The sequence below is a fragment of the Mesoplodon densirostris genome, chromosome 1 (genome assembly GCF_025265405.1).
Source record: "Mesoplodon densirostris isolate mMesDen1 chromosome 1, mMesDen1 primary haplotype, whole genome shotgun sequence".
Classification (NCBI taxonomy): Eukaryota; Metazoa; Chordata; class Mammalia; order Artiodactyla; family Ziphiidae; genus Mesoplodon; species Mesoplodon densirostris.
Genome location: NC_082661.1, coordinates 179,887,281 through 179,913,937, shown reverse-complemented (window position 1 = coordinate 179,913,937; position 26,657 = coordinate 179,887,281). Strand labels below are relative to the sequence as shown.

General features: G+C 40.0%; 1 protein-coding gene across 1 annotated transcript; it reads left to right on the top strand.

The window, feature by feature from the left end:
* The first annotated feature begins 1,472 nt into the window (after window positions 1-1,472).
* On the top strand, window positions 1,473-26,482 carry SUPV3L1 (Suv3 like RNA helicase). The gene is made up of 15 exons (XM_060112735.1): window positions 1,473-1,824; window positions 7,360-7,437; window positions 7,828-7,935; window positions 9,340-9,454; window positions 10,851-11,019; window positions 12,801-12,912; window positions 15,147-15,224; window positions 16,962-17,053; window positions 18,250-18,430; window positions 18,969-19,062; window positions 20,031-20,250; window positions 21,881-21,961; window positions 22,317-22,493; window positions 25,207-25,355; window positions 26,011-26,482. The coding sequence occupies exons 1-15, from the start codon at window positions 1,551-1,553 to the stop codon at window positions 26,441-26,443; spliced, it is 2,361 nt and encodes a 786-aa protein (XP_059968718.1). The 5' UTR covers window positions 1,473-1,550; the 3' UTR covers window positions 26,444-26,482.
* The last annotated feature ends 175 nt before the right edge of the window (window positions 26,483-26,657 follow it).

Below are 26,657 nucleotides of genomic sequence, written 5' to 3'. Positions count from 1 at the left end.
ATAGCAAAGGCAAAGAAGAGAGAACTTAGTTTATTCCCTATGCCAAGGATATCTTTACTTCTCCCACTTCCTTTCCCTGTCCCCCATTTCTTTCTCTATTTATGCATTCATTCAGCATTTTCCTGAGTATTTCCTTAGTGCTATTTTATTGCCCTACCCTGAAGGAACTATAACCCAGAGCAGTGGTTCTCAAAGTGTGGTTCTGCAGACCAGCAGGGTCAACATCACCTGGAAACATGTTATAAATTCGTACTCTTGGGCCCCACCCCAGACCCTATGAATCAGAAACTCCAGGAGTAGGGCCCCAACAATTTTAACAAACTTTCCAGATGATTCTGATGCACCCTGAAGTTTGAGTACTACTACTCTAGAAACACAATTATGATACAGTTTTCGTGCTTTGATAGCAGTTGTACTAGGCACCCAATGTGTTCAGAGGTATGTAGGTGAGAAATGACATAACAACTGGCCTGTAGTTCTGGCATGAATAGTTCTTTGAACTCTCATTAGCCTAAGAATAATAAACATTTTCATTACTTAACGTTAACAGTTCGTATGACCAAAACCAGATCAAAAACTCTTTGAGGGCAAAGGGCCGTCTACCCGAATCCCTGATGTTTAAAAAGTATTTGGTGAATCAAAGGCACAATAGCAAATTGTTACTGAAATCTTATTTGACATACAATATTACAAATCATATGCCGTGCTCCTTCAAGTTGCAAGACCTTAACGTTTTAAGTATAATAAGAGATATGGAAAATCCAATGGCATATCTTGAATTTAAGATGTTGCAACCTCAAATGAAACAGTATCCAACTTATGCAAAAGAAATTAAACTTTGCCCCGAGTACAGGGGACATATTTTTGCTACGCGGCTGTGACATACCAGCTGCTAGGATGATGTATACAAACTGCTCACATTAAAGTATAAGTACCTACACACGTCATACAAAGGGTTTACCTAAGAACCTGTGGAACAAAATTCCTTAATAACGGTCCTGAAGGGCAGATCAAGTTATGTTCTCTAACGCCTTCCATCAGGAAACGAAAGTTTATAATCTAAGGAACTTTTGGGAAATGATCTTCAAAGCTTCGAGTCCGCAAGCCACGCTCGCGCCACAACCTAGAGACTTGCGTCTCCACCAGTCGCACCCACAGGGCTTGGCCGCACTGCCCACGTGCTTCCGAACACTTACCCGCAGGGCCAGCTTGCGTCATGTGACACACCTCGCAGGCCGCGCCTCTCATCTGTGACATCCCCAAAGGTGCCAGATTATTTTTTTAAAGAAAGCTGGCTTCAATCTCCAATAAAAAAGAGAGAGAGAACAAGGACTTACAAGCACTTATCTTCTGTGATTTTCGCTTCTAAGCTTTTCCTCCCCTTTACGAGCAATCTCCGGCACCACTTTTTCCTTATTGATCGGGCGTCTTCCTGGGCAGCTCTGCTGTTCTGGGTCTTTGCGGGCTGTAGGCACTGGCGCTGTGCGTCACTGCCCGCCGCCGTGTCCGCAGGCTGCTCCAGCCAGCCTCCTCTCGAGTCTGCGGTCTCAATGTCCTTCCCCCGGTGTACCCTGTTGTGGGCTCGGCTTCCCCCGGGGCGCCAGCCTGGCCCCCGGGCAGCCGTCTGCTCTGCCCTTCGCGCCCACGCTGGGCCCTTTCCTGGGACTCTGGGGCGCGTTCCTGCCGTTGCCTGCGCCTCTTCCTCTGCCTCAGGAGGCTCCAAAGCTCCGAACACGTCCTTGTTCGTGCCGCTGACTGTGAAACCGCAGGGCCGCAGCGCGGACGGCGATGTCGGGGCTGAGCTAACCCGCCCTCTGGACAAGAGTGAGTGCAGGAGCTGGCGAGGGCGGCGCGGGTGGTGTTGCAGGGCCCGCGAAGAAGCTTACCCCCGCCCCCCCCGCCCTTCCCCTGGAGACCTGAGGTCCCCTTGAGCGTTGTCATCGTGCCTGTCAGTGTCTGCCTCCTTTACTGGCGTGTGAGCCCTTCAAGGCTTGGGACTGTGTCTGATTGATCCTTTGATGTGCTGCTCCAGAAATGGCCTTCTCCTTTTCACTGTTGTCCTGTGAATGGTTTAAGCCCTCTTGTGATGGGACGATTCACCTTTTTGAGTCTTTAGGTGGACGACTGATTTCTAGCGTACTCCTTCTCCTCCCCCGCTACCCAGAACTGTTGCTCCGAGAAGGGACAAGGGAGTGGGGCATTGAAAAGCCAGAGGAAGATTTCTTTCAGGAGTTTTTGTCATTGACTGGGTACCTACGCAAACCAGACACTGTGTTAGGCTGTATGGTGGTTGCCAAGAGGAACCAGACTCACATCCAGATCTCTTCCGCTCCAGAAACTTACAGTCTCATGGGGAGGAAGGACATATGGATGGTCAGCTGTAGTACAAGGTAGAACATAAGGGTGTGCTCACGGAAGGTGGTAGGTTCCCTGGTCATCCGGGGCTCCAGAGAGAAAGGAATCGCTTAGCATCAGCAAGTGGCAAGATCTAATCCTATCGCTCCCTTGCAAAACATTGTTAAATGTTTTTCCATTGTTCCCAGTTTAAAAGGGTCCTCGATCCCTGCCTGATCTGGCGTGGGTACCTGTTGGAGAAGCATTGTTGCGCGCCACTCTCCTTGTTTCAGTCAAACTGATGAAATGTGCACTTGTGCTCCAGAGCTTTTACACATGCTACTCCTTCTGCCTAGAATACATCTGTAATTCCATCTTCTTCTTCTTTTTCTGAAAATAACAATGGCTAATACTCAGTGTTTGCTAGAGATAGGTACTGTTTTAAGCATGTGACCCATTTTATCTTTTCAGTAACTCTTATGAAGTAGACAGTCTTTACCCCTGACAGATACTTACCTAGTCATGCAGTAGCACATACATATACTTATATATTATGTCAACATATATATAATATATATTTACTTTTCTGGTTGATTGTAACACATACATATATGTATATAAGTATATGTATATATATTATATGTATATATGTATTTTTTCTGGTTGATTGTAACACATTTAGCCATGTGAACACGATTGACTACAAGTAGAAAGATGGTGCATATTTGTGATAGTCATTACAGCACTTAAGTGACTGGCCCGATTTACAGTTTACTTACCTTTTCTCCATTTACCAAATGGTAAAATGCGAACAATATTTTCTTTGCTTACATCTCTGGATTGTGAAAGTCATGATAACGTGTTGGGCAAAGCACTTTGAAAAGTGTAAAGGGGTGAACAAATGTAAACTAGTATCACTTGTACTAAAAATTTGCTATTTAAAAAATGGAATTACCCTGCAGTAGAATCTGTGATGTGTGGAAACTGGGAAAACTATTACCCTAGGAGCCCAAATAATCTATCCCAACTATATAGCATAGGTTGATGTGAGGATTTAACAAAATACTTATTTTGGGGTTATCATATAAATAAAGGTTCTAAGCCTCTCTTTCTTTAGGTTGTTAATAGCTGGTGTAAAATTCCTTGGATGTATTTTTACTCATGATCAGCTGGTCCCACCAGATTAGTGTTTTGAAATCTTTTGGGCACTGTTAAGAATTTTTAAGTGTTTGGAAGTTCTAACAATGAAGTGCAGCTACCTTTGATGGCAGAGTGGCCCTCCCCTTTCTTGGACAACTGACTAAGCTGGAAGTTTTGGGCGGTTTCAATTGGAGCAGTGAAGGAGGAAGGTAGCACCCAGGCACTGAGGTAAGCTAGGTGAGCCCTGGCTGACCATGGGTGATTGATGCACCTCACATGATCTCTTTCTGATTTTTGATTGATCACTGGTATGTTTACAGGATGTGACAACAACAAATAATACTCATGGTGAATTTTATTAGCAGTTGTGACTCCTAGGGAAGGTATCAGATTAATTGAGACAGGTTGTGGTAGTTTCCTCATAGATGCTAGTAGTGCTAGATGGGTAGATGCAGATTGGAGCTTGGATTCGTAGGGTTGAAGCCACTCAGCTCCATATTAGTAAAGTGAACTGGAGTCAGAGTTTTGGGGGAAGCTTGCTTGTCAAAACACCTGGATTGGTAAGTTCTGGCGAATCACTCATGAAGTACAGAATTACAGTGTAATGCTAAGGGGGTCAAGATTATGGAGACAGTTTCTGCATAGGGTATTAGGCAACACTTTTCTGCCCAGAGCAGAGCTAGCTTCCTGGATGAGAATCATGCTGTTGGTTACAAGGGGAACCTTAAGAAAGAACAGAGGCCTAACGAAGTCATTGTAATTTGATGTAGGTGTATCAGGTACAGATACATTTGAGGGTGTAGGGAATAGTCATCTCTCACATCATCTGAGAGAGATGCAGAAGGGTCGGAGGCATTTGGCCTAATGCAACTGTCTGCTGCAATAGGGACAGTTTCAGTAAATCTAGTACTATTGTTTATAATTCCCTTTGTGATGATACAAAAGGTTCATCATGAGTTCAACCACTACTAGAACAATATTTCAGTACTTCTTCATATTCAACAAGAGTGGTAATACTAATTGTAATATTAAAGGGGTCGAAACTAAATGCCACTACTAGGTGGTCTTTGGTACAGTCTCTTCAGGATTGATTCTCCCTTTCCTTTTTGGCTCCTAGAGATGTTCTGATCTATTCTGATCACTTCTTCCCCCCTGTGTTTCCACTGTGACTTTGGTGTTTCTAGTTCTGTTTTGAAGAGGTTGAGTTTTGTACCTTTCGACCTGCTTCTCCAACCCTCAAGTGATCATAGAGCTTTGATGTATTAAGTAATGGGCTTCTAGTTAATTACTGATAAGTACAGTGGAACAAGCGAATTAAAACATTTTAACAAAATGGGTAAATCATAAGGTTTAAGCAGTCCCAACCATTAGTAGTAGCTACTTCGTTCTTCATCGAGATGTACGTGGAGTGAGTAAAGTGGATCATTTTTGTGTAAAGACTCATGTGAGGTACATTTACATTTTAGAAGAGAACCTGTTATTAAATCCCAAACTCCCATTGTAGGAAGCTGGAAGAAAGCTATTAACTGGTTAAAAGTTGTAGTACTGAGTCATTTCTACTGTGGCTGAAATCTAGAGAGTCTCCTTTAATCACTGTTAATTTAAATGAGAAGTAACTGTGATCCTCAAATCAGGTCATTCTGTTAAGAACAATGAGACAGGGACTTCCCTGGTGGCGCAGTGGTTAAGAACCTGCCTGCCAGTGCAGGGGACATGGGTTCAAGCCCTGGTCTGGAAAGGTCCCACATGCCGCGGAGCAGCTAAGCCCGTGTGCCACGACTACTGAGCCTGTGCTCTAGAGCCCGCAAGCTACAACTGCTGAGCCCGTGTGCCACAACTATTGAAGCCTGCGCACCTAGAGCCCATGCTCTGCAACAAGAGAAGCCACCACAACGAGAAGCCCGCGCACCGCAACGAAGAGTAGCCCCCCGCTCACCACAACTAGTGAAAGCCCGCACGCAGCACTGAAGACCCAACGCAGCCATAAGTGAATAAATGAATGAATGATTTTAAAAAAGAACGAGACGGTTAAAGCTTAATTTTTATGAAAAACAAAACTATGTTTCCATATACTTCTGTAGTAGATTAAATTTTTTTCCGTGCTGTTTCCATTGGGTTAATGTTTTTGCAGTTATCTTTTAAATTTTAGATAAAAGAAAGTATTGATACAGAGAAACTTCACTTTTAGTATGTGGGTAGTATTCATTTTTTAAAACAGCTGTACAGTATGATTTATATACTGTACAGGTTATCCATTTAAAGTGTGTAATTAAATGGTGTATTTTCAGGGTTGTGAAACTATCACCATAATCTAATTTTAGAACATTTCCATCACCCCCAAAAGAAATCCCATACCCAGAAACAGTGACTCCCCATTCCCCTAGCTCCCACTCCCCTCTGTCCAGCCCGTGGCAACCACTAATCCACATTCTCTTTCTGTTTGGACCTTTCATATAAATAGTATACAATACGTGGGCCTTCCTGACTAGTTTCTTTCACTTAGCATGAGAAATCTCATATTTCTGAAGCATTTTCAATTGAGTGAAGTATCATAATTCTTGCATAACACTGGAGTATTAGTTACAGAAAATGGATTAATTCTAATAAATGTGATGTCTTCAGTTTGTATTGAGTTTATAGGTCAGCAGAATTTCCCCAAGCAATTGCATGTGCCTTTTTTGTCACTGATTTTTCCACTGTTGTAAAGAAACTGTTGCACCCACTGGGTACAAAATAAGAGAAACCCAGAAATATCAGGATAGCTGCCTGTGATAGTAGATATATTTCTATGCATCTTACATTTAGTTGTGGGCAAACCTAATGGCTAAACCAATGACTTTGAAATTCCCTCATTCTGCAAAACAAAGTTTTGATAGTGAGATGCTTTATTCAGGCTTAATTTCTTCAGTGAGTGTTGTGTGTGTGTTGTGGTTGGATGAAAATGCAGTTGGTACTCTGGTGGGAGGCAAAAATACAGGCCACCTGGCCTTTCTGTGTTTCATGAGCAAAGACTGTATCAGTTTTGGCCTGCCTTCCCAGAAATGTAGAGTGTATGGCTGGATTAGTAAAATGTTTATCTCTACAGAATAATGCAGTAGTGTTTTAACATGTGCAATGTTAATACAATCTCAGCTTGATTAAAGTATTTTCACCTGTAAAATTAGGGACTCATAGTGGCATGTTATTTCAGCAGGTATCTAATTCAACCTCCACTATAGCACAGTCATTTCTCTGCTGTCACCCTTGAAATACAGTTATCTAAGCCTTGCTTGAGTACTTTTCAGTGACAACGAGCTGGCACTTTTGTGAGACAACCCCTTTTTTCCCTGTTCTAATTATTAGGAGATTCTTGTATAAATTACACTGGTATCTGTTTCCTTCACTTCCCACTGACTTTAGTTATGCCATCTAGAAAAAAATATGTATAGTCTGTTCTCCCTAAAATCATCTTCAAGCTAAAGATCATCCCTGGCTCCTTTAGTCATTCACATGAAAGCATAATGATCTGGCCCTCACAGTATGGGTTATCTTTCTAGATAACCTTTAGCTGCTCACTATTTGATGTTCAGAATGGTTGTAAGTAAACAAAACAACACGGTTATCTGAAAGTGGTCTGATGGAGGCTAGGGGTGATGCTAATCCTGTAGCACCTTGCTTAGTCTTCTGCAGTATTACAGGAATATTGCATTGTTTGACTTTATACTTTTTCTAGACACTATTAAACTATAAAGAGTTTGTGATCAACTAAAACCTTCAAGTTCTTGCAACACTCAGTAGACTGCTGCCTTGAGTGTTACGATTTCAGGTTTCTTTTGCTCTTTGGGCATTTCTCTATCTGGAAAACAAATGTTAAACATATGTTAAATTTGTATATCTTTCTTCCAGATGAAGTAAAGAAGATCTTAGATAAGTTTTACAAGAGAAAAGAAATTCAGAAACTGAGTGCTGATTATGGACTCGATGGTAAGGCTAATAAGATTTCCATTAGAGACATCTTATTACTGCTTAGATTACAGCTTTGTCATTATTGTGTGGGACCTAGTGTGGCCTGGACATACGTATTAATACATAGTTGTAATCTAGAGAATGTCCCTGACTTTTGCTTCTCTCTAGGCAGGAGATCGGCAGGATGCACCTGGGGAGCCAGACACACAGCAAGGGAGCTGTGTGTTCAGCTTTCCTTCATGCTCTACTAGAATATCAGTTTTAGCCCAGATCATAACAAACCAGCTGTACTACAAGAAAAGAAAAAGACACTTTGATGAGTTAGGTGTGACGTGTATATGTATTTTTTAAAATGAGAATTTAAATGAAAAGTAAGTCCTACCTATTTTGATTTTGTGTTTCCCACAGCTCGTCTCTTCCACCAAGCTTTCATAAGCTTTAGAAATTATATCATGCAGTCTCATTCCCTGGATGTGGACATTCACATTATTTTGAATGATATTTGCTTCAGTGCAGGCAAGTGTTTAGAGACTTTTAAAAATCCTGTTGAGCATACTTTTTATTTCTTCCTATGTTTATTTCTCTGGTTAGGGTGTATTTGCTTTAGAATAAACCCTGTTAATATCCTCTGCAAATAATTCAGTGCTTTCATAGGAGGCCTTCTAGGTCCTTTTGCTTTTATAGTGGGTCTCTGAACTGGTTATTAAATCACCCGTATGTCTTAGGCTGGAGTAAGACTGGGGTCTTCATCTGTCATTATCTGCTCTTCACTATGTAGTAATATAGGCTACAGTGAAATAAACTCTTACACAAGACAGAATTAATACATAACAGATTCCATCTGTTTCTGCCACTGGCTTGTTTCTCTCTCATATTAGGACAAAGCTCTTGCTATAAAAGATAAAAATGTAGGAACATCATTATTTTGTTCCCATGGGCAGTTTGGCTTTGGTTATATATATATATTTTTTTTTTTTTTTTTTTTTTTTTTTTTTTTTTTTTTTTTTTTTTGCGGTATGCAGGCCTCTCACTGTTGTGGCCTCCCCCGTTGCGGAGCACAGGCTCCGGACGCGCAGGCTCCGGACGCGCAGGCTCAGCGGCCATGGCTCACGGGCCCAGCCGCTCCGCGGCATATGGGATCCTCCCAGACCGGGGCACGAACCCGTATCCCCTGCATCGGCAGGCGGACTCTCAACCACTTGCGCCACCAGGGAGGCCCTGGTTATATTTTTAAGTATTTGACTATTAGACTTTTGCCCTGGGCCAGGCACTGAAGTAGAACCTGGACACAAAGCAGAATTGGACACAGCCCCACCCTCATCAGAGCCACTAAGGTGTGGAGACTTCTTGCTGAGGAGTCAGTTCACTTTCATGTTTTGTCTCTAAGTGGTCTCTGCAGTTTAAAAAATACTTGCACCTGTATTTCTCTTCAGTAACCACAGGCCTTCTCTCTAATGTATATTCCCAGGTCCTTTGGTTTTTGTTGTTGTTTGTTTTTTTGTTTGTTTTGGCCGTACCATGCCACTTGTGGATCCTAGTTCCCCAACCAGGGATCGAGCCTGGGGCCCCCTGGCGATGAGGTGCTGAGTCCTAACCACTGGACTGCCAGGGAATTCCCCCAGGTTCTTTGTTTTTCACTTAACTTTCATCAATGCTGATCTTTACCTGTTTGCATAGAAGAAGTGGAACATGGTTGTTGAAAGCCAATTTTCTGTTTTCCTGGAAAATATAAATGAAATAAGGAGAAAAATGTGAGACAAAGCAGGATCTCAGGGAAGGATAGAGTTCCTTTTTTTAGGGTTTTTCTTTTTATTCTGGCAATGTCCCCTTAATTTAGCTCACTAAGAGTAAAGTTCTCATTCAGTTCAGTTATGGATAACATTTAGATTGCACATATTAATGCAATGTTTTATTTTCCAGCTCACGTGGATGATTTATTTCCATTTTTCTTGAGACATGCAAAACAGATATTTCCTGTGTTGGAATGTAAGGATGATCTACGTAAAATCAGTGACCTAAGAATACCACCTAACTGGTTAGTTTCTTTATTTGTGGATTTGAAATTTTCAGTCCCTAATCTTGGAAAATTAGTGATCATTATATATTTTTATTGTATGCTGGATGATAAATCATAAGTCGTCTAGATTGTTTTGTTTTCTCTAGAAAAGTGGGCAGTTTTGGCAGGCAGTTAACTGGTATCTCCCCTTGAATCCTAATCAAGTTTGGTTTAAGGTTTTATTAGGGCAGATCTAGAGTAGCCCTTTAGGGTGTCATCCTTACAATTCAGGTGTGGCCTTTCTGGTGTCTCAGCTGAATACGCTATTAATGAGCTCTCTCCACCACCACTGTGGCTGGAACTCCAGCATCTCCTAGCACTTTGCCACCTCTTTGAGACTTTCCACTCAAACTCTTAGCAAGCTGTCCTCTGTTAGGCCCTGCACATGCTCAGCCCAGCCCTTGGCCAAGGACCCAAGGAACTCCCGCACAGACTTCAAGGCTTCCCCTCTATTGCACCCTTTTTTCTCTTTCACACTCTGGCTTTCAAATTCCTGCTGCTTCAGCAGCTTTGAACTTGATCTCTACTGCTCAGCTCAGTGGGACTATTTTACCTTGCTTGGGTTCCACCTCCCTATGCCCTACTGGGGTACAGCAGGGCTCATCTAAAGTGTTCCTTTCTTTTGGGGCTTGTAGTCCTGCACTGCCTCCTGTCCATGTCCCCAGGCAGCTGCTGTATATATTTTGTCCAGTTTTGTACTTGTTTATGGTGAGAGGGCAAGTGCTCATGGCCAGAAGCAGAAGACTCAGTCATTTTATTGTATATGCTGAAATTCAGAAGCCTAGGAATATTTATTTATAGGGCATATGTAGAGCTATGGAAATAATGTGGACAAATCTCTGGGGCTGTTAGCAGTTTAAACTTATTTTAGGTAACTCTTGGGGAAGGGGATTTGTACAGTGGAAAGAATATCCAATAAATTAATTTGCATTTGGATTTTTCTGTCCTCTAGTTAGTAAATGCTATTCTTGGAAAGTGGTCATTTTAGTGTGGATATGAAACTCATCATTTAATTTTTCAAAGATGCTGTCCTGGGCCTCCCTGGTGGCGCAAGTGGTTGAGAGTCCGCCTGCCGATGCAGGGGATACGGGTTCGTGCCCCGGTCTGGGAGGATCCCATATGCCGCGGAGCGGCTGGGCCCGTGAGCCATGGCCGCTGAGCCTGCGCGTCCGGAGCCTGCGCGTCCGGAGCCTGTGCTCCGCAACGGGGGAGGCCACAACAGTGAGAGGCCCGCATACCGCAAAAAAAAAAAAAAAAAAAAAGATGCTGTCCTATGAATGTTAAGAGGATGTTTCCTTGGAATTTTTTTCATTTAATACCTTTGCCAGGATTTTGAGGTTAATGGAATTAAGCTGTTTACCTACTCATGTTTTAGGTACCCAGAAGCCAGAGTCTTACAGCGGAAGATAATATTCCATTCAGGTCCCACAAACAGTGGAAAGACTTATCATGCAATCCAGAAATACTTGTCAGCAAAATCTGGAGTATATTGTGGCCCTTTAAAATTACTGGCACATGAGATCTTCGAAAAGAGTAATGCTGCTGTTAGTATATTACCAAATATTCTCTCTTTTTCTTGTTAATTTGGGGGAGAGTAGAGTGAAGGGGGTAGAGGGGGAGGGCGTATGTAGTAATTTACTGTTAACAAAAAGTGCCATATTGCATTGCATCTAACAAACCATCAAGTGTAAGATGTACTGTTATTTTATGTAAAACTGAGAAAGAAGATGATGCTGCCGAGTGAATTCTGACATGCCATCCATTGTTAAGAGGTATCCTGGTTTCAGAGATACTAAAATGTGAAAGAACGTGTATTAGAATGAGTGAAATACAATATTACAGAATATTTTACATATACAGAGAAATGCAGGGAATAACATTCAGATAACCTGAGTCCACTACCCAACTCCCATCAGATTCTAATATTTTGCCATACTGTTTTTTTTTTAACTTTTTTTAAGAAATAAAATATTATTGGGGAATTCCCTGGCGGTCCAGTGGTTAGGACTCGGTGCTTTCACTGTGGAGAGCCCGGGTTCAATCCCTGGTCGGGGAACTAAGATCCTGTAAGCCACGTGGCACAGCCAAAAAAAAAGAAAAAATATTGATATAGATGAAACGCCCTCTGAACCCCTTCTTTGTCTCCTCAGAGTTACCCACCTACTCTGTTGTATTCAATTTACCTTTTTTTAAGATTAGACCTTTGATGCTGTCAACTAGAACTAACGATAAAGACTGAGAAAAGGACTGAATGCCCTGTGGTCTGAGGCATCATTTCAGTAAAGGGGCCACATTTTAGTTCATTGTTTTATTATGACTTTATAATGAAAGATTAACCCGCTTTGGTAGGTGACTTGCATTCTCTTTTATTATGTTCTGAATAATTTGTGTAATTTGCATACATAATACCTCCTTATTCATAAATACTTAAAGTATTTCCACAGAACAAAGACTTTCTTTTACATAACCTCAGGATATTCATCTAAAATAGGGCATTTAATATTGATAGAATACCATTATTTAGTCTACAGTCCATATTCAAATTTTGCCAATTGTCCTATAACACTGCCACCACTCCATTTCCCCATCCCCCTCCACCCCAGCATTCTGTTCAGGGTCTCCCGCTGTGTTTTATTGTCATGTCTCTAGTTTCCATTAATCTGGGACAATTCCTCAGTCTTCCTTTGTCTTTCATAACCTTTACATTTTGAAAGACTACAGGTCAGTTGTGTTGTAAGTTGTCACTCAGTTTGGATATGTCTGATGTTTCCTCATTAGTTTCAGGCCACTGTGGAGACCAGCTATTCCAGTTTGCCTGGAATTTCCCTCATTTAGCACCAAATGTTCTTCATCCTGGGGAACCCCTCAGTCCTGAGTGGACAGGGGTGGTTGGTAACTCTAATACACCATAGCATTGATGTTGGTCCTTCTCAAAGAAATATATTAGGAGGTCTTTATATTCTTAAATTTTATTTATAATATTCTTCTTGAACATAGAAACAATTTCATTTTAATAAACTAAAATGGTACAGAAACTATTGAAATAGTACAGAGGTAAAAAGTGAAACTGCTGCAATTTCTCATGCTTTTGTTACCTGAGAATTTAGCTGATTTGAGATGTTTCCAAGTTTACATAGGTTATAAAAGAGAGTGGCTTTTATTTTCTTAACTAAAATTTTTTTTAAAGGATTGGGAATATTTTGTTTCAACTATTAGACAAATAAATTTGACATAATGGAGAGAATACTCTATTAAACATCCAAAACTTCTTTTTGCTATTGTTTTCAAGGTGGAAATAATTGCAGTTTTCTTTTTGTCATCTTAGGGTGTGCCATGTGACTTGGTAACAGGTGAAGAACGTGTGACAGTAGAGCCAGATGGGAAACAGGCTGCCCATGTTGCTTGTACTGTTGAGATGTGCAGTGTTACAACTCCTTGTATGTATACACCATTTTAAAAACTGTATGGTTCAGCCTATTTTTATTTTAAAATTCAGATGAACATGTGGAATGTGTTTTTTATTGTGAAAAAAATTTTAAATTGAGACAAAGAAAAGAATAGTACAGCAGATACCCAGGACTTACCACTACTTAAAAATGCCAAACTTTCTGTTATGTTTGCTTTTGAATTTCTTTCCCTTTTTCTCTTAAAAGAACTGAAATGTCAATAAGTATGAATTTTCCTTTGTATCACTCCCCAGTTCAATTCCTCTCCCCTCTTTTGATCCAATTGCTATCAAATATTTGGTATATACCTTTCCTTTTTTTTTTTTTTTTTGGTATCACTGTTAATGTATTGCCTATCAATACTGTGGATTGTGTGTTTTAAAACATTTACATGATTATCATATTGCATTATTATTCCACAATTTGCTTTTTATTTTACACATTTTTTAGATCTAGTCTTGTTTACATATATATGTATCATGAATATATATCACATCTATTCATTTAAATTGTTATGTAGTATTCCATATTATGACTAAAATTATTCATTTGTCTATTAAAGAATATTTAGGTTGTTTAAAGTTTTTCACTATTACATATAGTGCCACAGAGAACTTCTATTTAAGTACTGTAGTTTTGAAAGTATTTTAAATGAAAATTAACGTTTTCCTTATTATATAGGCAATCATTTCTTCATTATAGAAAACATAAAAATAAATGCAAAGAGAAGGAAAAAAAAAATCTCCCAATTCCACCCATCCAGAATCAACAAGTGTTAACCCTGTAGTGTATATTTTCTAGACTGTGTTTGTATTGTGTATGCATATACTTACGTGTGCATCGTGGGTGTGTATATTAAATAAAATAGGGATTATATATTATGTACTATTTGGTAGCTTGCTTTTTTCTTTTTTTTTTTTTTTGTGGTACGCGGGCCTCTCACTGTTGTGGCCTCTCCCGTTGCGGAGCACAGGCTCCGGACGCACAGGCTCAGCAGCCATGGCTCACGGGCCCAGCCGCTCCACGGCATGTGGGATCTCCCCGGACCGGAGCACGAACCTGTGTCCCCTGCATCGGCAGGCGGACTCTCAACCACTGTGCTACCAGGGAAGCCTGCTTTTTTCATTTTAATAATCTTAACTTTCTGAGTAAATGGATAGTTTTCAAAAAAAATCCATTTATTCTAAAAGTAATACATTGTAAAAATTAAAATAGCACATAAGAATCAAAATTCCTTCTTCTGCGCCCTCTTTTCTAATCTTGTTTGTATACGCTCAGATATGCTAGTGATTTTTAATCTGATGGTTTTTCAGTATAAAATTAGCTTTCTTTTGTTTGCTAAATGTCATTGTGGGCACATTAAATTTTTCCTTTTTTTAAAATATGCTCCTTGCAACTCCTTGGTATTTTGGGAAGCAAACTAAAATATAATTTATATGACTTAAAAAGAATAAAGTAATATGGTTGGAAGCATTTTGGCATTAGAAAACAGCCACTATTTTTTTTACCATAATAATAAGCTTTAAAACCCCTAAGAATAAGTAGAGCTGGAGCTCAGTAAATTACACGTTCTTCTCCAGTTCTCCTCCTGACACCTGTCTGGATTCCTGAGGTGCTTCATTTTACTGCAGGGTTATCTACTCCTTGGTCCCAGGAGCTACTTCAACTGCTGTGTGGATGTGTTCTTGTTAGGCAGATTCTCCAGGCTGCCTCTGAGATTGCAGAAAATAGGACAACTGAACCTGTTCAGTTTGGGAGGCAGTGCAGTAGAGACAGTCTGGGTTTGAATTTCACAGTTTTAAATCTTACACTAGGGCCAGTGACTTAACTTCTCTGGGTCTCAGTTTATTCTTCTGTAAAATGTAAATGTAGGGGAATTCCCTGGTGGTCCAGTGGTTAGGAGTCCTCACTTTCACTGCCGAAGGCGTGGGTTCAGTCCCTGGTTGGGGAACTAAGATCCCGCAAGCTGCACGGCGTGGCCAAAGACAATTTTTTTTTTAATTAAAAAAAAAAAAGGAAATGTAAGTAATAATGATACTTACCTAATGGGTTTGTTGTGAGGATTAAATGAGTTGTAAAGCACTTAGAATAAGCCTGCCAGAAACGAAGCACCTAAGTAATGATGATGATTATGGTGGTATTGGAAGCTTGAATTTTGGTTTTGTGGTATGTTTATAATACTATTGAAGTAGATTGTCTTGCTTATGATAACTTTTTATTTCAAGATGAAGTGGCCGTGATTGATGAAATTCAAATGATTAAAGATCCAGCCAGAGGATGGGCCTGGACCAGAGCACTACTAGGTTGGTGGTCTTATTGCTATAAAACCTGTGCTTTGTGACATCTGCACTGGGATTTATCTGCATTTATCTGCTTGACATTGCCAAACAGAGCCAGCTAGATTCTCTCTTGGCACAAATCAAACAAAAAAAGTCAGCTAAGTGTGAGCTTTAATTTTCTAAATATTGTTCTAATGGAAGTCCATTTCTTCTATCATAAAAAATTAACATAATCACTTAATTAAACTGTTCAAATCTTGCCATATTTACACAATCACTATTAACATTTTGGTGTTTCATGGCAGTCTTTTTTCTTATGTATATGGTGTTTTGTGAATATATAATTTTTATCTTGCTTTTTTTTCAGTTCTGTTGTTTCATAGACTTTTTTTATACCACTTTTTTTTTTTTTTTTTTTTGCGGTACGTGGGCCTTTCACTGTTGTGGCCTCTCCTGTTGCAGAGCACAGGCTCCAGAAGTGCAGGCTCAGCGACCATGGCTCATGGGCCCAGCCGCTCCGCGGCATGTGGGATCTTCCCAGACCAGGGCACAAACCTGTGTCCCCTGCATCGGCAGGCGGACTCTCAACCACTGCGCCACCAGGGAAGCCCTCATACCACATATTAATGTTGCATGTTCTCCATTGAAGAACTGTACTACACAGTTGTCCTTTGGTATTTGTGGGATGTTGGTTCCTGGACCCCCACAGATACCAAAATCTGCAGATGCTCAAATCCTTTACAGTTGGATGGCTTCTGCATCCATGAATTCAACCAACCGCGGATTGACTATGTTCAATCTGCGGTTGGTTGAATCTGCAGATGTGAAACCTGTGGATGTGGGAGACCAGTTGAAATTTGTCCCAAAGAGTCAAACATTTTTCTCTATTATTAATGATGCAGTAAAAATCTTTGTAGGCATTAACTTTTTATTCATTTTATTACTTCTTTAGGATAGGCTCCTGGAAGTGAGGTCCAGAGACATGAATGAACGTTTCTCCTGCTTGATATTGGAGTGAATTTTTTTTTTTTTTTTTTTTTTTTTTTTTTTTTTGCGGTACGCGGGCCTCTCACTGCTGTGGTCTCTCTTGTTGCGGAGCACAGGCTCAGCGGCCATGGCTCACGGGCCCAGCCGCTCTGCGGCATGTGGGATCTTCCCAGACCGGGGCACGAACCCATGTCCCTTGCATCGGCAGGCGGACTCTCAACCACTGTGCCACCAGGGAAGCCCTGGAGTGAATTTTTTGATCAGCATGTTGTAGGGCAAGTGTTTTCAAATTTAAAAACATAGGTAAACTCTTTCTGTAAACAAAGAGTATACCCTAAAGCCTGTAATATAAAATAGATGAAAGTGGATATGCTCAGGGGTAAGGAGCTTGGAGTTTCTTCTACCCACCAGCCCCCAGCCTCTGAGGCACCTCAGTGATTCCATGGAGCCTAATTTGAAAAAAAAAAAGTATAGGACTGATGTTCAGTATTAACCATTAAAATGCAGGTTCTAGTTCAGGCTGGCTTCATCCTCTAGTAGACTCAAAACCTTGGCCAAAGCAATTTAAAAACCCCAAGATTTATAGAAGTGGTGATAATTTTTGCCTACTAGAAGGTTTTGTTTTGAGGTTAGAATCATAGAGATAATATGAAAACACTTGGTAAAGTTGTAAAGCAATAGGTAAGCAAACAAAGTATTTCTGGTATTTAGAGTATTGCATATTTGATTTTATATCTTTCAAATTTTAAGAAACGCCAATTTTGCATTTAACAGGACTCTGTGCTGAAGAAATCCATTTGTGTGGAGAATCTGCTGCTATTGACCTGGTTACCGAGCTTATGTACACAACTGGGGAAGATGTGGAGGTACTAGATTATACACTTTGTTCTCAAGGTGGCATAGCAAATAGCCCAGAGTACCCAGGCAGTGGCTTCATAGGCCCCAGATGGTGGCAAAATCAGAACTTGAAAGATTAGCTTCATTTTCTCGTAGTTGACTAGATCATACATAGTTGGTTGACCCTCATGAACTAAAGTTCTGACTGCGTGGCTGTCACACCCTAAGTCTCCAAAAGTATAAGGAGATTCCTTATCTTTTCTTGACAAAACCTTTTGGAGTTTAAACAGAACTCTTTAGAATTAAATAAATCAGGAATGTTGCAAGTTGGAGGCTCCAGCAAAAGTTTGTGATTTTCAAAGTCTCAGGTGTCAGATATTGGGGACTTTGATATATATCTGATTGGTAGAGATAGTTTGTACCCTTTTTCAAATTCCTAGAGTAGGAAGCAACTCATTTCCATTTAATCCTACTTTTGTTTTCTTTACCAGACTTCTATAATAAAATGAAGAAATATTTTTAAATTGGTCCATTACTTTAGTTTTGTGCTTAGCTTTCAGGGAGAGATAGTGGAATGTAGTGGAAGAAATTCTGGGTTCTAGTCTTGGCTTTGCTGTTATTCACTTTGTGTTTTTAAGCAAATCACAGAAGGCTAGAACTGGAAAAATCCTCATCAGACCTGATCTTTTTTTTTTTTTTTTTTTTGCCGTACGCGGGCCTCTCACTGTTGTGGCCTCTCCCGTTGCGGAGCACAGGCTCCGGATGCGCAGGCTCAGCAGCCATGGCTCACGGGCCCAGCCGCTCCGCGGCATATGGGATCCTCCCAGACCGGGGCACGAACCCGTATCCCCTGCATCGGCAGGCGGACTCTCAACCACTGCGCCACCAGGGAGACCCAGACCTGATCTTTTATTAGACTCTATTTTATTCTTTCATAAAAGGGAAATAATATTTAATAACCTTTCTGAAATTACCATGTTGCCATAAAAATCAAATATATATGAAAGTGCTTTGAAAATTTATGAAATCCTCTAACATTTTGTTAATTTAGAAATACCAGTGAGAATGGATAATGGATAATATCAAAATAAATGTTTTTCTGTATTTTCTCTTGAAAAAGTTGGAACTTATCAGTTTCTAGCTACTCTTGATTGTGAGTTTTTCACAATATTAGAAGAAGCTGAGTTAGGTATGTTATTTTACAATATCATATCGTTTATTGTAGGTTCGAACCTATAAGAGGCTTACCCCCATTTTTGTGCTGGATCACGCATTAGAATCTTTAGACAACCTTCGGCCTGGGGACTGCATTGTCTGTTTTAGCAAGAATGATATTTATACTGTGAGTCGACAGATTGAAATTCGGGGATTGGAATCAGCTGTTATATATGGCAGTCTCCCACCTGGTAATTATTGGCTTTCATCGTGACAAGATATGAAATCTCTTGTTTTTGCCATTTATGTTGAGATATGTCTAGAAAACACAGTAAAACATATGAATTAAGTTGCTTGGTTTGTAATTTATTATAGGTCATATAAAATAAATATTTCTCTAGTCATCTTTGTGGTGATAGAAGTATTTTAATTATTTATAGCTCTTGTTACTTGCTATTATTAGACTATTTTTAAATATTGAGCTGATGATTTTCTTACAGAAATGTCATTAAAATATGAACTTGATAATATTCTTAAAATATTGCCAGAAATCTATTGATAAGTGTCCTCAGAAATGATAAGAGGATTGTGTTGCTCTTTGTGGGTATACTTAAAGGAATGGAAATAAAGGGTAACTGGCTCCTTGAGAATGTAAAGAAATAAATTTGAAACAATAAGAGTTTTATCCATAAAAATGGAGAGTAGGAGGTAAGGGTTTCCAAGATATATTTAGTGTGATGTAGTAAAAGATTGAGAATACTAATTTAACATAAACTGTTGCTGTTTTAGGGACCAAACTTGCTCAAGCAAGAAAGTTTAATGATCCTGATGATCCATGCAAAATCCTGGTTGCTACAGATGCAGTTGGCATGGGACTTAATTTGTAAGTAATCTGTTTTTAATAATCATGGATAATCAGTGGGTTAGATGGAAATTTAAAAACTTATAATTGGCATTAGAATGACTAAACAGTTTGATTTAGGAGAATGGATATTATAGTATAGATCTGAGATTTATCTTGCTCACACCTGTTGAGGGAATAAAATGAAAATATCACATAACACTTGGACTTTTGAGTGCTGCTTCCTACCACTGCTAACCTATTACATTACCTCACTTTATTTTCAGTGTCTCAGTCAATAAGGGTGTGTGCCTGTTGGGCGTGTGGGGCCAGCCACTATTTTTAGGGGTTAACAATATTAAGCCTGAGTATTCTTCTCTGGGGAATGAATGCAACTGTACCTTTATGCATGAAAGAACTATTCAAAGCCATTAACAGCAGTCAATGTTTAAAAGTAGCCTAAGGGGGCTTCCCTGGTGGCACAGTGGTTGGGAGTCCGCCTGCCGATGCAGGGGATGCAGGTTCGTGCCCCGGTCTGGGAAGATCCCACATGCTGCAGAGCAGCTGGGCTCGTGAGCCGTGGCTGCTGAGCCTGCGCGTCCAGAGCCTGTGCTCCGCAACGGGAGAGGCCACACCAGTGAGAGGCCAGTGTACTGCAAAAAAAAAAAAAAAAAAAAAAAAATGTAGCCTAAGAAGGCTTTATATGGTTTATGTGTAAAAAAGTTATTTTCTAGAGCCTTACTGAGGTATAATTTACATATTATACGGTTCACCCATTTTAAGTGTGTAATTTGATGATGATTTTTAGTAAATGTACACAGTTGTTTAAAAATACTATTTAAAGGGAAGAAAAAGAATTACCAACAAACCCTTTTACCTTACTTTGTAAATAGTGGGCAATATTGCAAGTAGGCCTAAACTAGAATTAGAGTGAGCATTTCTGTAATGAATCGAATGATGGACGGTTTTTCAGACAGCAGTCCGTGAGGTCATTTGTATTTCTGTTTCAGGAGCATAAGAAGAATTATTTTTTACTCCCTTATGAAGCCCAGTATCAATGAAAAGGGAGAGAAAGAAATAGAACCAATCACCACCTCTCAAGCCTTGCAGATTGCTGGCAGAGCTGGTAGATTCAGTTCAAAATTTAAAGAAGGAGAGGTTACAACAATGAATCGAGAAGACCTCAGTTTATTAAAAGAAATTTTGAATAGGCCTGTGGATCCTATAAAGGTAAGGTGTAACATAGTAATTGCTACTTCTCTGTGGAGGACAGTCATTCCTTCCTTCACTTACTTTCCAGACTTTTGCCTCAGACACCTGGAAACAAATAAGCAAAAGAAAATTTTGTGCCATGAAAATCATGTCAAAAAAAACCCTGCTTTGGGCTTCCCTGGTGGTGCAGTGGTTAAGAATCCACCTGCCAATGCAGGGGACACGAGCTCGAGCCCTGGTCCGGGAAGATCCCACATGCCGCGGAGCAACTAAGCCCGTGCACCACAACTACTGAACCTGCGCTGTAGAGCCCGTGAGCCACAACTTCTGAGCCTGCGTGCCGCAACTACCGAAGCCTACGTGCCTAGAGCCCGTGCTCTGCAGCAAAAGAAGCCACCACAATGAGAAGCCCACGCACCACAGCAAAGAGTAGCCCCCGCTCGCTGCAACTAGAGAAAGCTCGTGCACAGTAACAAAGAACCAACGCAGCCAAAAATAAAATAAGTAAATAAATAAATAAATAAAGAAGAGAAAACCCTGCTTTGTTGCTTTTGAGAGGCCTAATAGAGACCCCTTGGTTAGAGAATGGTACGCAAGTGAAAGATTCAGATTTTACAAATGTAGCCATAATATAACAAGTTTAGTAAACCTGATTTTCCTTTAGTTCTTCCTATAATCTAGCAGTGGGTGGGGATGGGGGCACGGTTGCTTCAGGTGGGCACACAGCTATGTCAGCAGACTGAAAATTGTGAGAAGCTTGGAAGTAGAAGAAACCTTTGTGTGGGGGGCAAAAATAGCATTAAGCTATACAACTTCGAACCAGTAAGGACAGGGTTAAATTTTGGTTAGTGTAGTTAATGAGGCAGAAGTGTACATGTTTTAAACAAACTTACAAACTAAAGTCTGCCTGGAAAATTCACTAATTAAGGCTCATCTGATTTTAGTGAACCCAGGTAAAAGGGTATATAAATGAGAGAATGCAAGGAAAAGTTCCTGGAGGAAAGCTGTGGTTGAAATCATTTCTGTAGCTTTTGTTAAGAGTGCAGCTGATAATGGATCTCCCCCATCTCCCTCCTGTGTAGCTCCTTTCTTGTGTTCATCGTCTGCCTCCCTCCTATGACTCATCTCTCTCTCCTCCTTTCCTCTTTTTCCCATTCCTTTTCTCTCTTATTTTCTTGCTTATACTTATTGTGGGCAGTTCTTAGCATTGTAAATATACAGGTAAAGAGATAGCTGACCTCCAATTTAGACATTTTCTCTTTTATGTATGTATGTCAGTTTTATTGCCCTGGTTAAAGTGATTGGGTTTTCCTTTTTCGTTTTTGTTCAGTGCAGAGAATTGGGACCCCGGAAACTATTTGTGGTACTCTATCAGATCATCATAGATTTTAGAAATATAACTAAAATATAAGCAAAAGATTAATTACTCAATGGGTATACTTGATTAGTTTAACTAAATCATCTCGTCAGCTTTCCCAGTTGGTAATAAATGGCAAAGTATGATACTTTTCTCTGTTTTACTTAAATTCTTGTCCCTTAACTCATTTGGCAATAGCTTAACCTGAATATAGGACTTATCTTGAAATAACTTAAGAAAATTTATCCTTAAAAAAAAAAAAAGCTTATGATTGTTATTTCTTTACTAAAGGCAGCTGGTCTTCATCCAACTGCTGAACAGATTGAAATGTTTGCCTACCATCTCCCTGACACAACGCTTTCTAATCTCATTGTAAGTAGAAACTCTTACATCGCTTTTCTAAACAGGTCAGTATGTCAGACAATTACTGGTTAACCTTGTGGACATGATTGGATAGTCTGTTTTTGTGAAGTTGCTGTTTATGAAGTTTATCTTGAAAGAGGGAACTTTCTCTCAAAATCTTTTGGGACTTTTGTCCTGAGGAATTTTCTGAGTATTTCAGGTCGGGAAGGCTATGGGGGAAGTCTGTTAGCTTGAGGGGGCAGTGAATTAAGCAGGCCTTTCTGGAAGTCTGTTAATGGATTAAAGTGATTGTCATTTATAGACTTGAGTACTTTATTCATGCCCAGCTAGGTAGTCCAGTAATTTAATATATTTTTCCCCCCAGGATATTTTTGTAGACTTTTCACAAGTTGATGGGCAGTATTTTGTCTGCAACATGGATGATTTTAAATTTTCTGCAGAGTTGATCCAGCATATTCCATTAAGTCTACGAGTGAGGTATGTTTTCTGCACAGCCCCTATCAACAAGAAGCAGCCTTTTGTCTGTTCTTCATTGTTACAGGTAAGCCTTTATCTTTGTGATATTTTGAGTTGTTTCAGGTTGATGCATTTTCCCCAAACAATAGTTTGTTATTCAAAATAAAGAAATAAGAGAGTACCCTTTAATATGAGATACTGTGTACGAACTTAAATAAAAATGGCTCTTTTTTCTTACAGATAATTTTTTGGGGGAAGGAGAAGTCTTGCTTTGTATTTGGGCTTATATGGTAGCCTTTTTGAAGAAGCTAAAACAAAAATAATTAAACAGTTTTTTCGAGGAAAGGGGTCTTTGCCTGATGATATACTTTTTCCTTATTGGTGTTGGGTAATATGTTTTGGAAGGGAGGTGGCTTTGGGGTCAGTAGTGGCAATAGTATTCAGTTTTCTTAACTATCAGGCATTGGGCCAGGGATGGCTGTCTTGTGTGAATTTGGTGCCAAGGTTCCAGCCTCTTTTCTTTTAACTCATTTGGGTAGGGATACTAATCTCTAACTTCTGAGCACAAGATTCACCCAAACAGGGGGACTAGTCAAAGGCAGTAGAAGCTGAACTTCCAGTCTCCTGCCGTGTCCTCTCACATCTCTGGGCCCTTGCTCTCCCTCTTGCTTCTGCTTGGAGCGCCCTCCCCACTAAATCCAAAGGTCTCCTCTTTGAATCTTTTCCTGGTTCATTGCTGTAGTTTCACTGCCATCTTCTTAATAGATGTTAGCTTTCTGCATACTAGCTCTGTTCTTACCAAATCTATTTATAAGCTTATGTTTTAAATTACTTTAAAATTACATAAATAATACATAAGTACTTTTTTTGTGTGAGCAAAATTAAAACATTAGAGAAGGTTAAATTGGGCTACCACCTTCAGTCTCAGTCCTCTGGCATAACTGCTATTATCAGCTTTGTGTATCCTTGCAGACCTTTTCCGTTACATTTGCCTACATACCTGTATGAGTAGAAATTCTAGTTTTTGTTTGGTGGGTGTGCTTTCCCATAAATGTTACAATGAATTAGTCTGTAGCTTGCCTTTTTCTTTTTTCCTTAATGTGTCTCAGAGGTGTTCTGTGTCCAGCTGTTTACTGTGTCCAGCTATTACCAGCTCTCTGTTTCTTAGAGCTGGCATTTGTGAGAGAGCTAACTAGCATAAGGTTGAAGTTTATGGAACAAAGTCTTAAACTTAAAAAACTGGCCTGGATGGAGCCGGAGCCCATGGCCCTGACCCCATTTACACCATCCTTCAAGCAGCTACCCTAATAAAGCGGAAGCATCTTACTAAGGAGTAAGGAGTCTGGATCAGTGCAGGTCAATAGTTGTTATGTGTTGTGTTTACAGATTAAAATGTGAAATCCAGAGATATTTCTTTTTTCTTGATCTCCATTATTACTGAAGTATAAAGGAGTTCAATCCCACTGATGGTCTCTGATGCCCCTTAGGAAGCTGTTTTGAAACTGTGTTCCATGGCTCCTGCATGGGCCTCTCTCCTTCCCCATCTCTGAGCAGCTCCGTGCTTAGCTCTTTTACATATTGGGCTTCCATTAGTTGTTTGTGGCCAAAAATATTAAAACCACTGCCTTTATAAGAGAACTTTTTGGCATGTCCTGCTTATTAGTAAGTTAGTGAGGTCACATTTACATTCTTCATGGCTGTTCTACTTGGCATTTATTAAACCTAGCAGAATGCGCCAGACTGAAATTAATAAAATTGTAACATTATTTAACCACAATTATTTGAAAACTGCCCTGCCTCTCTAAAGTATTGACCTTGCTTAGGTTAAGTATTTAGAGATAATTTTCCCTAATTAGGAAATGAACCATTTGAAATCACCTTATCCTTGAAGCTAAAGATTTTAAACTTCTGCTTGATAGTTCTTGCATGGTTTTATTTCTGTCTCCTATAGTATATTGTGATGCATAATAATGCCTAGCATTGTCTGGGAGGCGGCATATTCTCCAAGAGTGTCGTGTGGTTCAAGAAGGAGGTATGGTGGTCTTATGGTAATGAGGAAGCTGAAGCACAGTGGTGACTTGGCCAAAACTATATAACTAGTAAAGAGGCAGTCTCTTTACTAGTTTGATTGACTCATGACCAGCCTTGCACAAAGCCACCTCAAAGAGTTTCTTTATAATAAGTGAGGATATTAAAAAATACAAGCTCGGGCTTCCCTAGTGGTGCAGTGGTTGAGTCCGCCTGCCGATGCAGGGGACACGGGTTCGTGCCCTGGTCCGGGAAGATTCCACATGCCGTGGAGCAGCTGGGCCCGTGAGCCATGGCCACTGAGCCTGTGCGTCCGGAGCCTGTGCTCCGCGACAGGAGAGGCCACGACAGTGAGAGGCCCGCGTACCGCAAAAAAAAAAAAAAAAAAAATACAAGCTCATATTTGAAGCTATAGGACTATTGCATGAAGGAATGAGAGTCTTTGGGTACTGTCTGCCTAGAACTTAGAACATTAATTGTTCATAAAAGTTAATAGACAGTCCCTGGAAAGCTAGTTCGTGTACATATTGTTGCCCTGGTTTTGGAAAAAAGAAGGAAATCATCTCTTTTTTTTAAAAATTACCTTTATAAGATATTAAATGGTCTCTAAAATACAGAAAAGTATAAAGAAGGAGAGAAACCAGCCTGCCTATTGAGATATAGCCAAAGTTAACAGTTTTGTTGTGCTGGGTTTTTTGTTTTTTTTTCTGGTCACAGACTGAAGTGAATTCTGATTGTTTTACCAAATTCGTTTCTTCTGTTTCTCTCAGTTTGCCAGGCAGTATAGCAGGAATGAGCCCCTGACCTTCTCATGGTTACGACGATATATTAAATGGCCATTGCTTCCACCTAAGAATATTAAAGACCTCATGGATCTTGAAGCTGTCCATGATGTCTTGGATCTTTACCTGTGGCTAAGGTACCAATTTTTTCCTGTATGTGCTCTCATTTTTTAAGTAATAGGGCGAATCAAAGGTTTTATGATGGTCTTTTGCACTTTCAAATTAGGGACATATTTGCAGGGTGCTCTATGTTGTGTTTCTTGTCCATTAAGCCAGTTGAGCCTGGTTTATACCTATTCCAAAAATGACTTAAGGAGTTCTTACAATTCTAGTTAAGATAGGTAGGTGAGAAAGTCCCCTAGATCCTTGTAACACAAATGGTGATCCCTGGACCAAAAGCATTGTTATCTACTGGGAGCTTGTTAAAAATAGAGAATATCAGACCCACCCAAGGCTTAATCACATTCTGCATCGTAACAGGATCCTGAGGTGACTCATGTATACATCGTGATTTGAGAGGTACTGCTGTACATCAGTGATTATCAAAAGAGGGGCATGTCCCACTAGGGGAGCATATTGGAATCATTTAAGATATGAGCAATGACCGACTCTCATAACAACATCTTCCTTAGGTGTGTTGGCCGAAATAAAGGTTGAGCAAAGGCACTGGAAACAGTTTTGCAAAAACAGAATATTTGGAGTGAGTCAGTGTCAAGATGTAGTTACTTCATTGAGATTAGTCCAGCAACTGCGGTAAGAGCTGTTCCTATAATGTAATGTCTTTTTTTCCAGCTACCGGTTTATAGATATGTTTCCAGATGCCAGCCTTGTTCGAGATCTCCAGAAACAATTAGATGGCATTATCCAAGATGGTGTACATAACATCACCAAACTGATTAAAATTTCAGAGGCACATAAACTGCTGAATTTGCAGAACTCATCAGAAAGGCAGTCCCGTTTGTCAGGAACAGTAAAGAGCCAAACTAGAAGGAATCACGGCACCAAAACTTTAGGGAGTAAAGCTGCTGAACCACTTGGCCCTGGTGCAGGAGAGAAATCCCTTGCTTCCAGATTGGTGCAGCAAGGACTCCTCACTGCAGACATGCTGAAACAGCTAGAAAAAGAGTGGATGGCACAACAAACTGAGCATGGCAAAGGAAGAACAGAATCTGGGACTTCCTCAAAAGGGACAAGAAGAAAGAAGAAGGAACCCGATTCAGATTAGTTTTATTTTTATTTTTGCAAATAAAAATCTATTTTAAAATCCTTTTTTTCCTCTTATGCATTTACTGCCTGCTATGGTACTGTGGCTATCTTTTACTGGTCTTTTTTTTTTTTTTTTGCTAAGAAAAATTAATTGTTAAAGATAACTAAACTGCTGTTTGTTTTGTTCCTAGAGGATTTATTTAAAGATTTATTTAATGGCCATTTGTAGTATA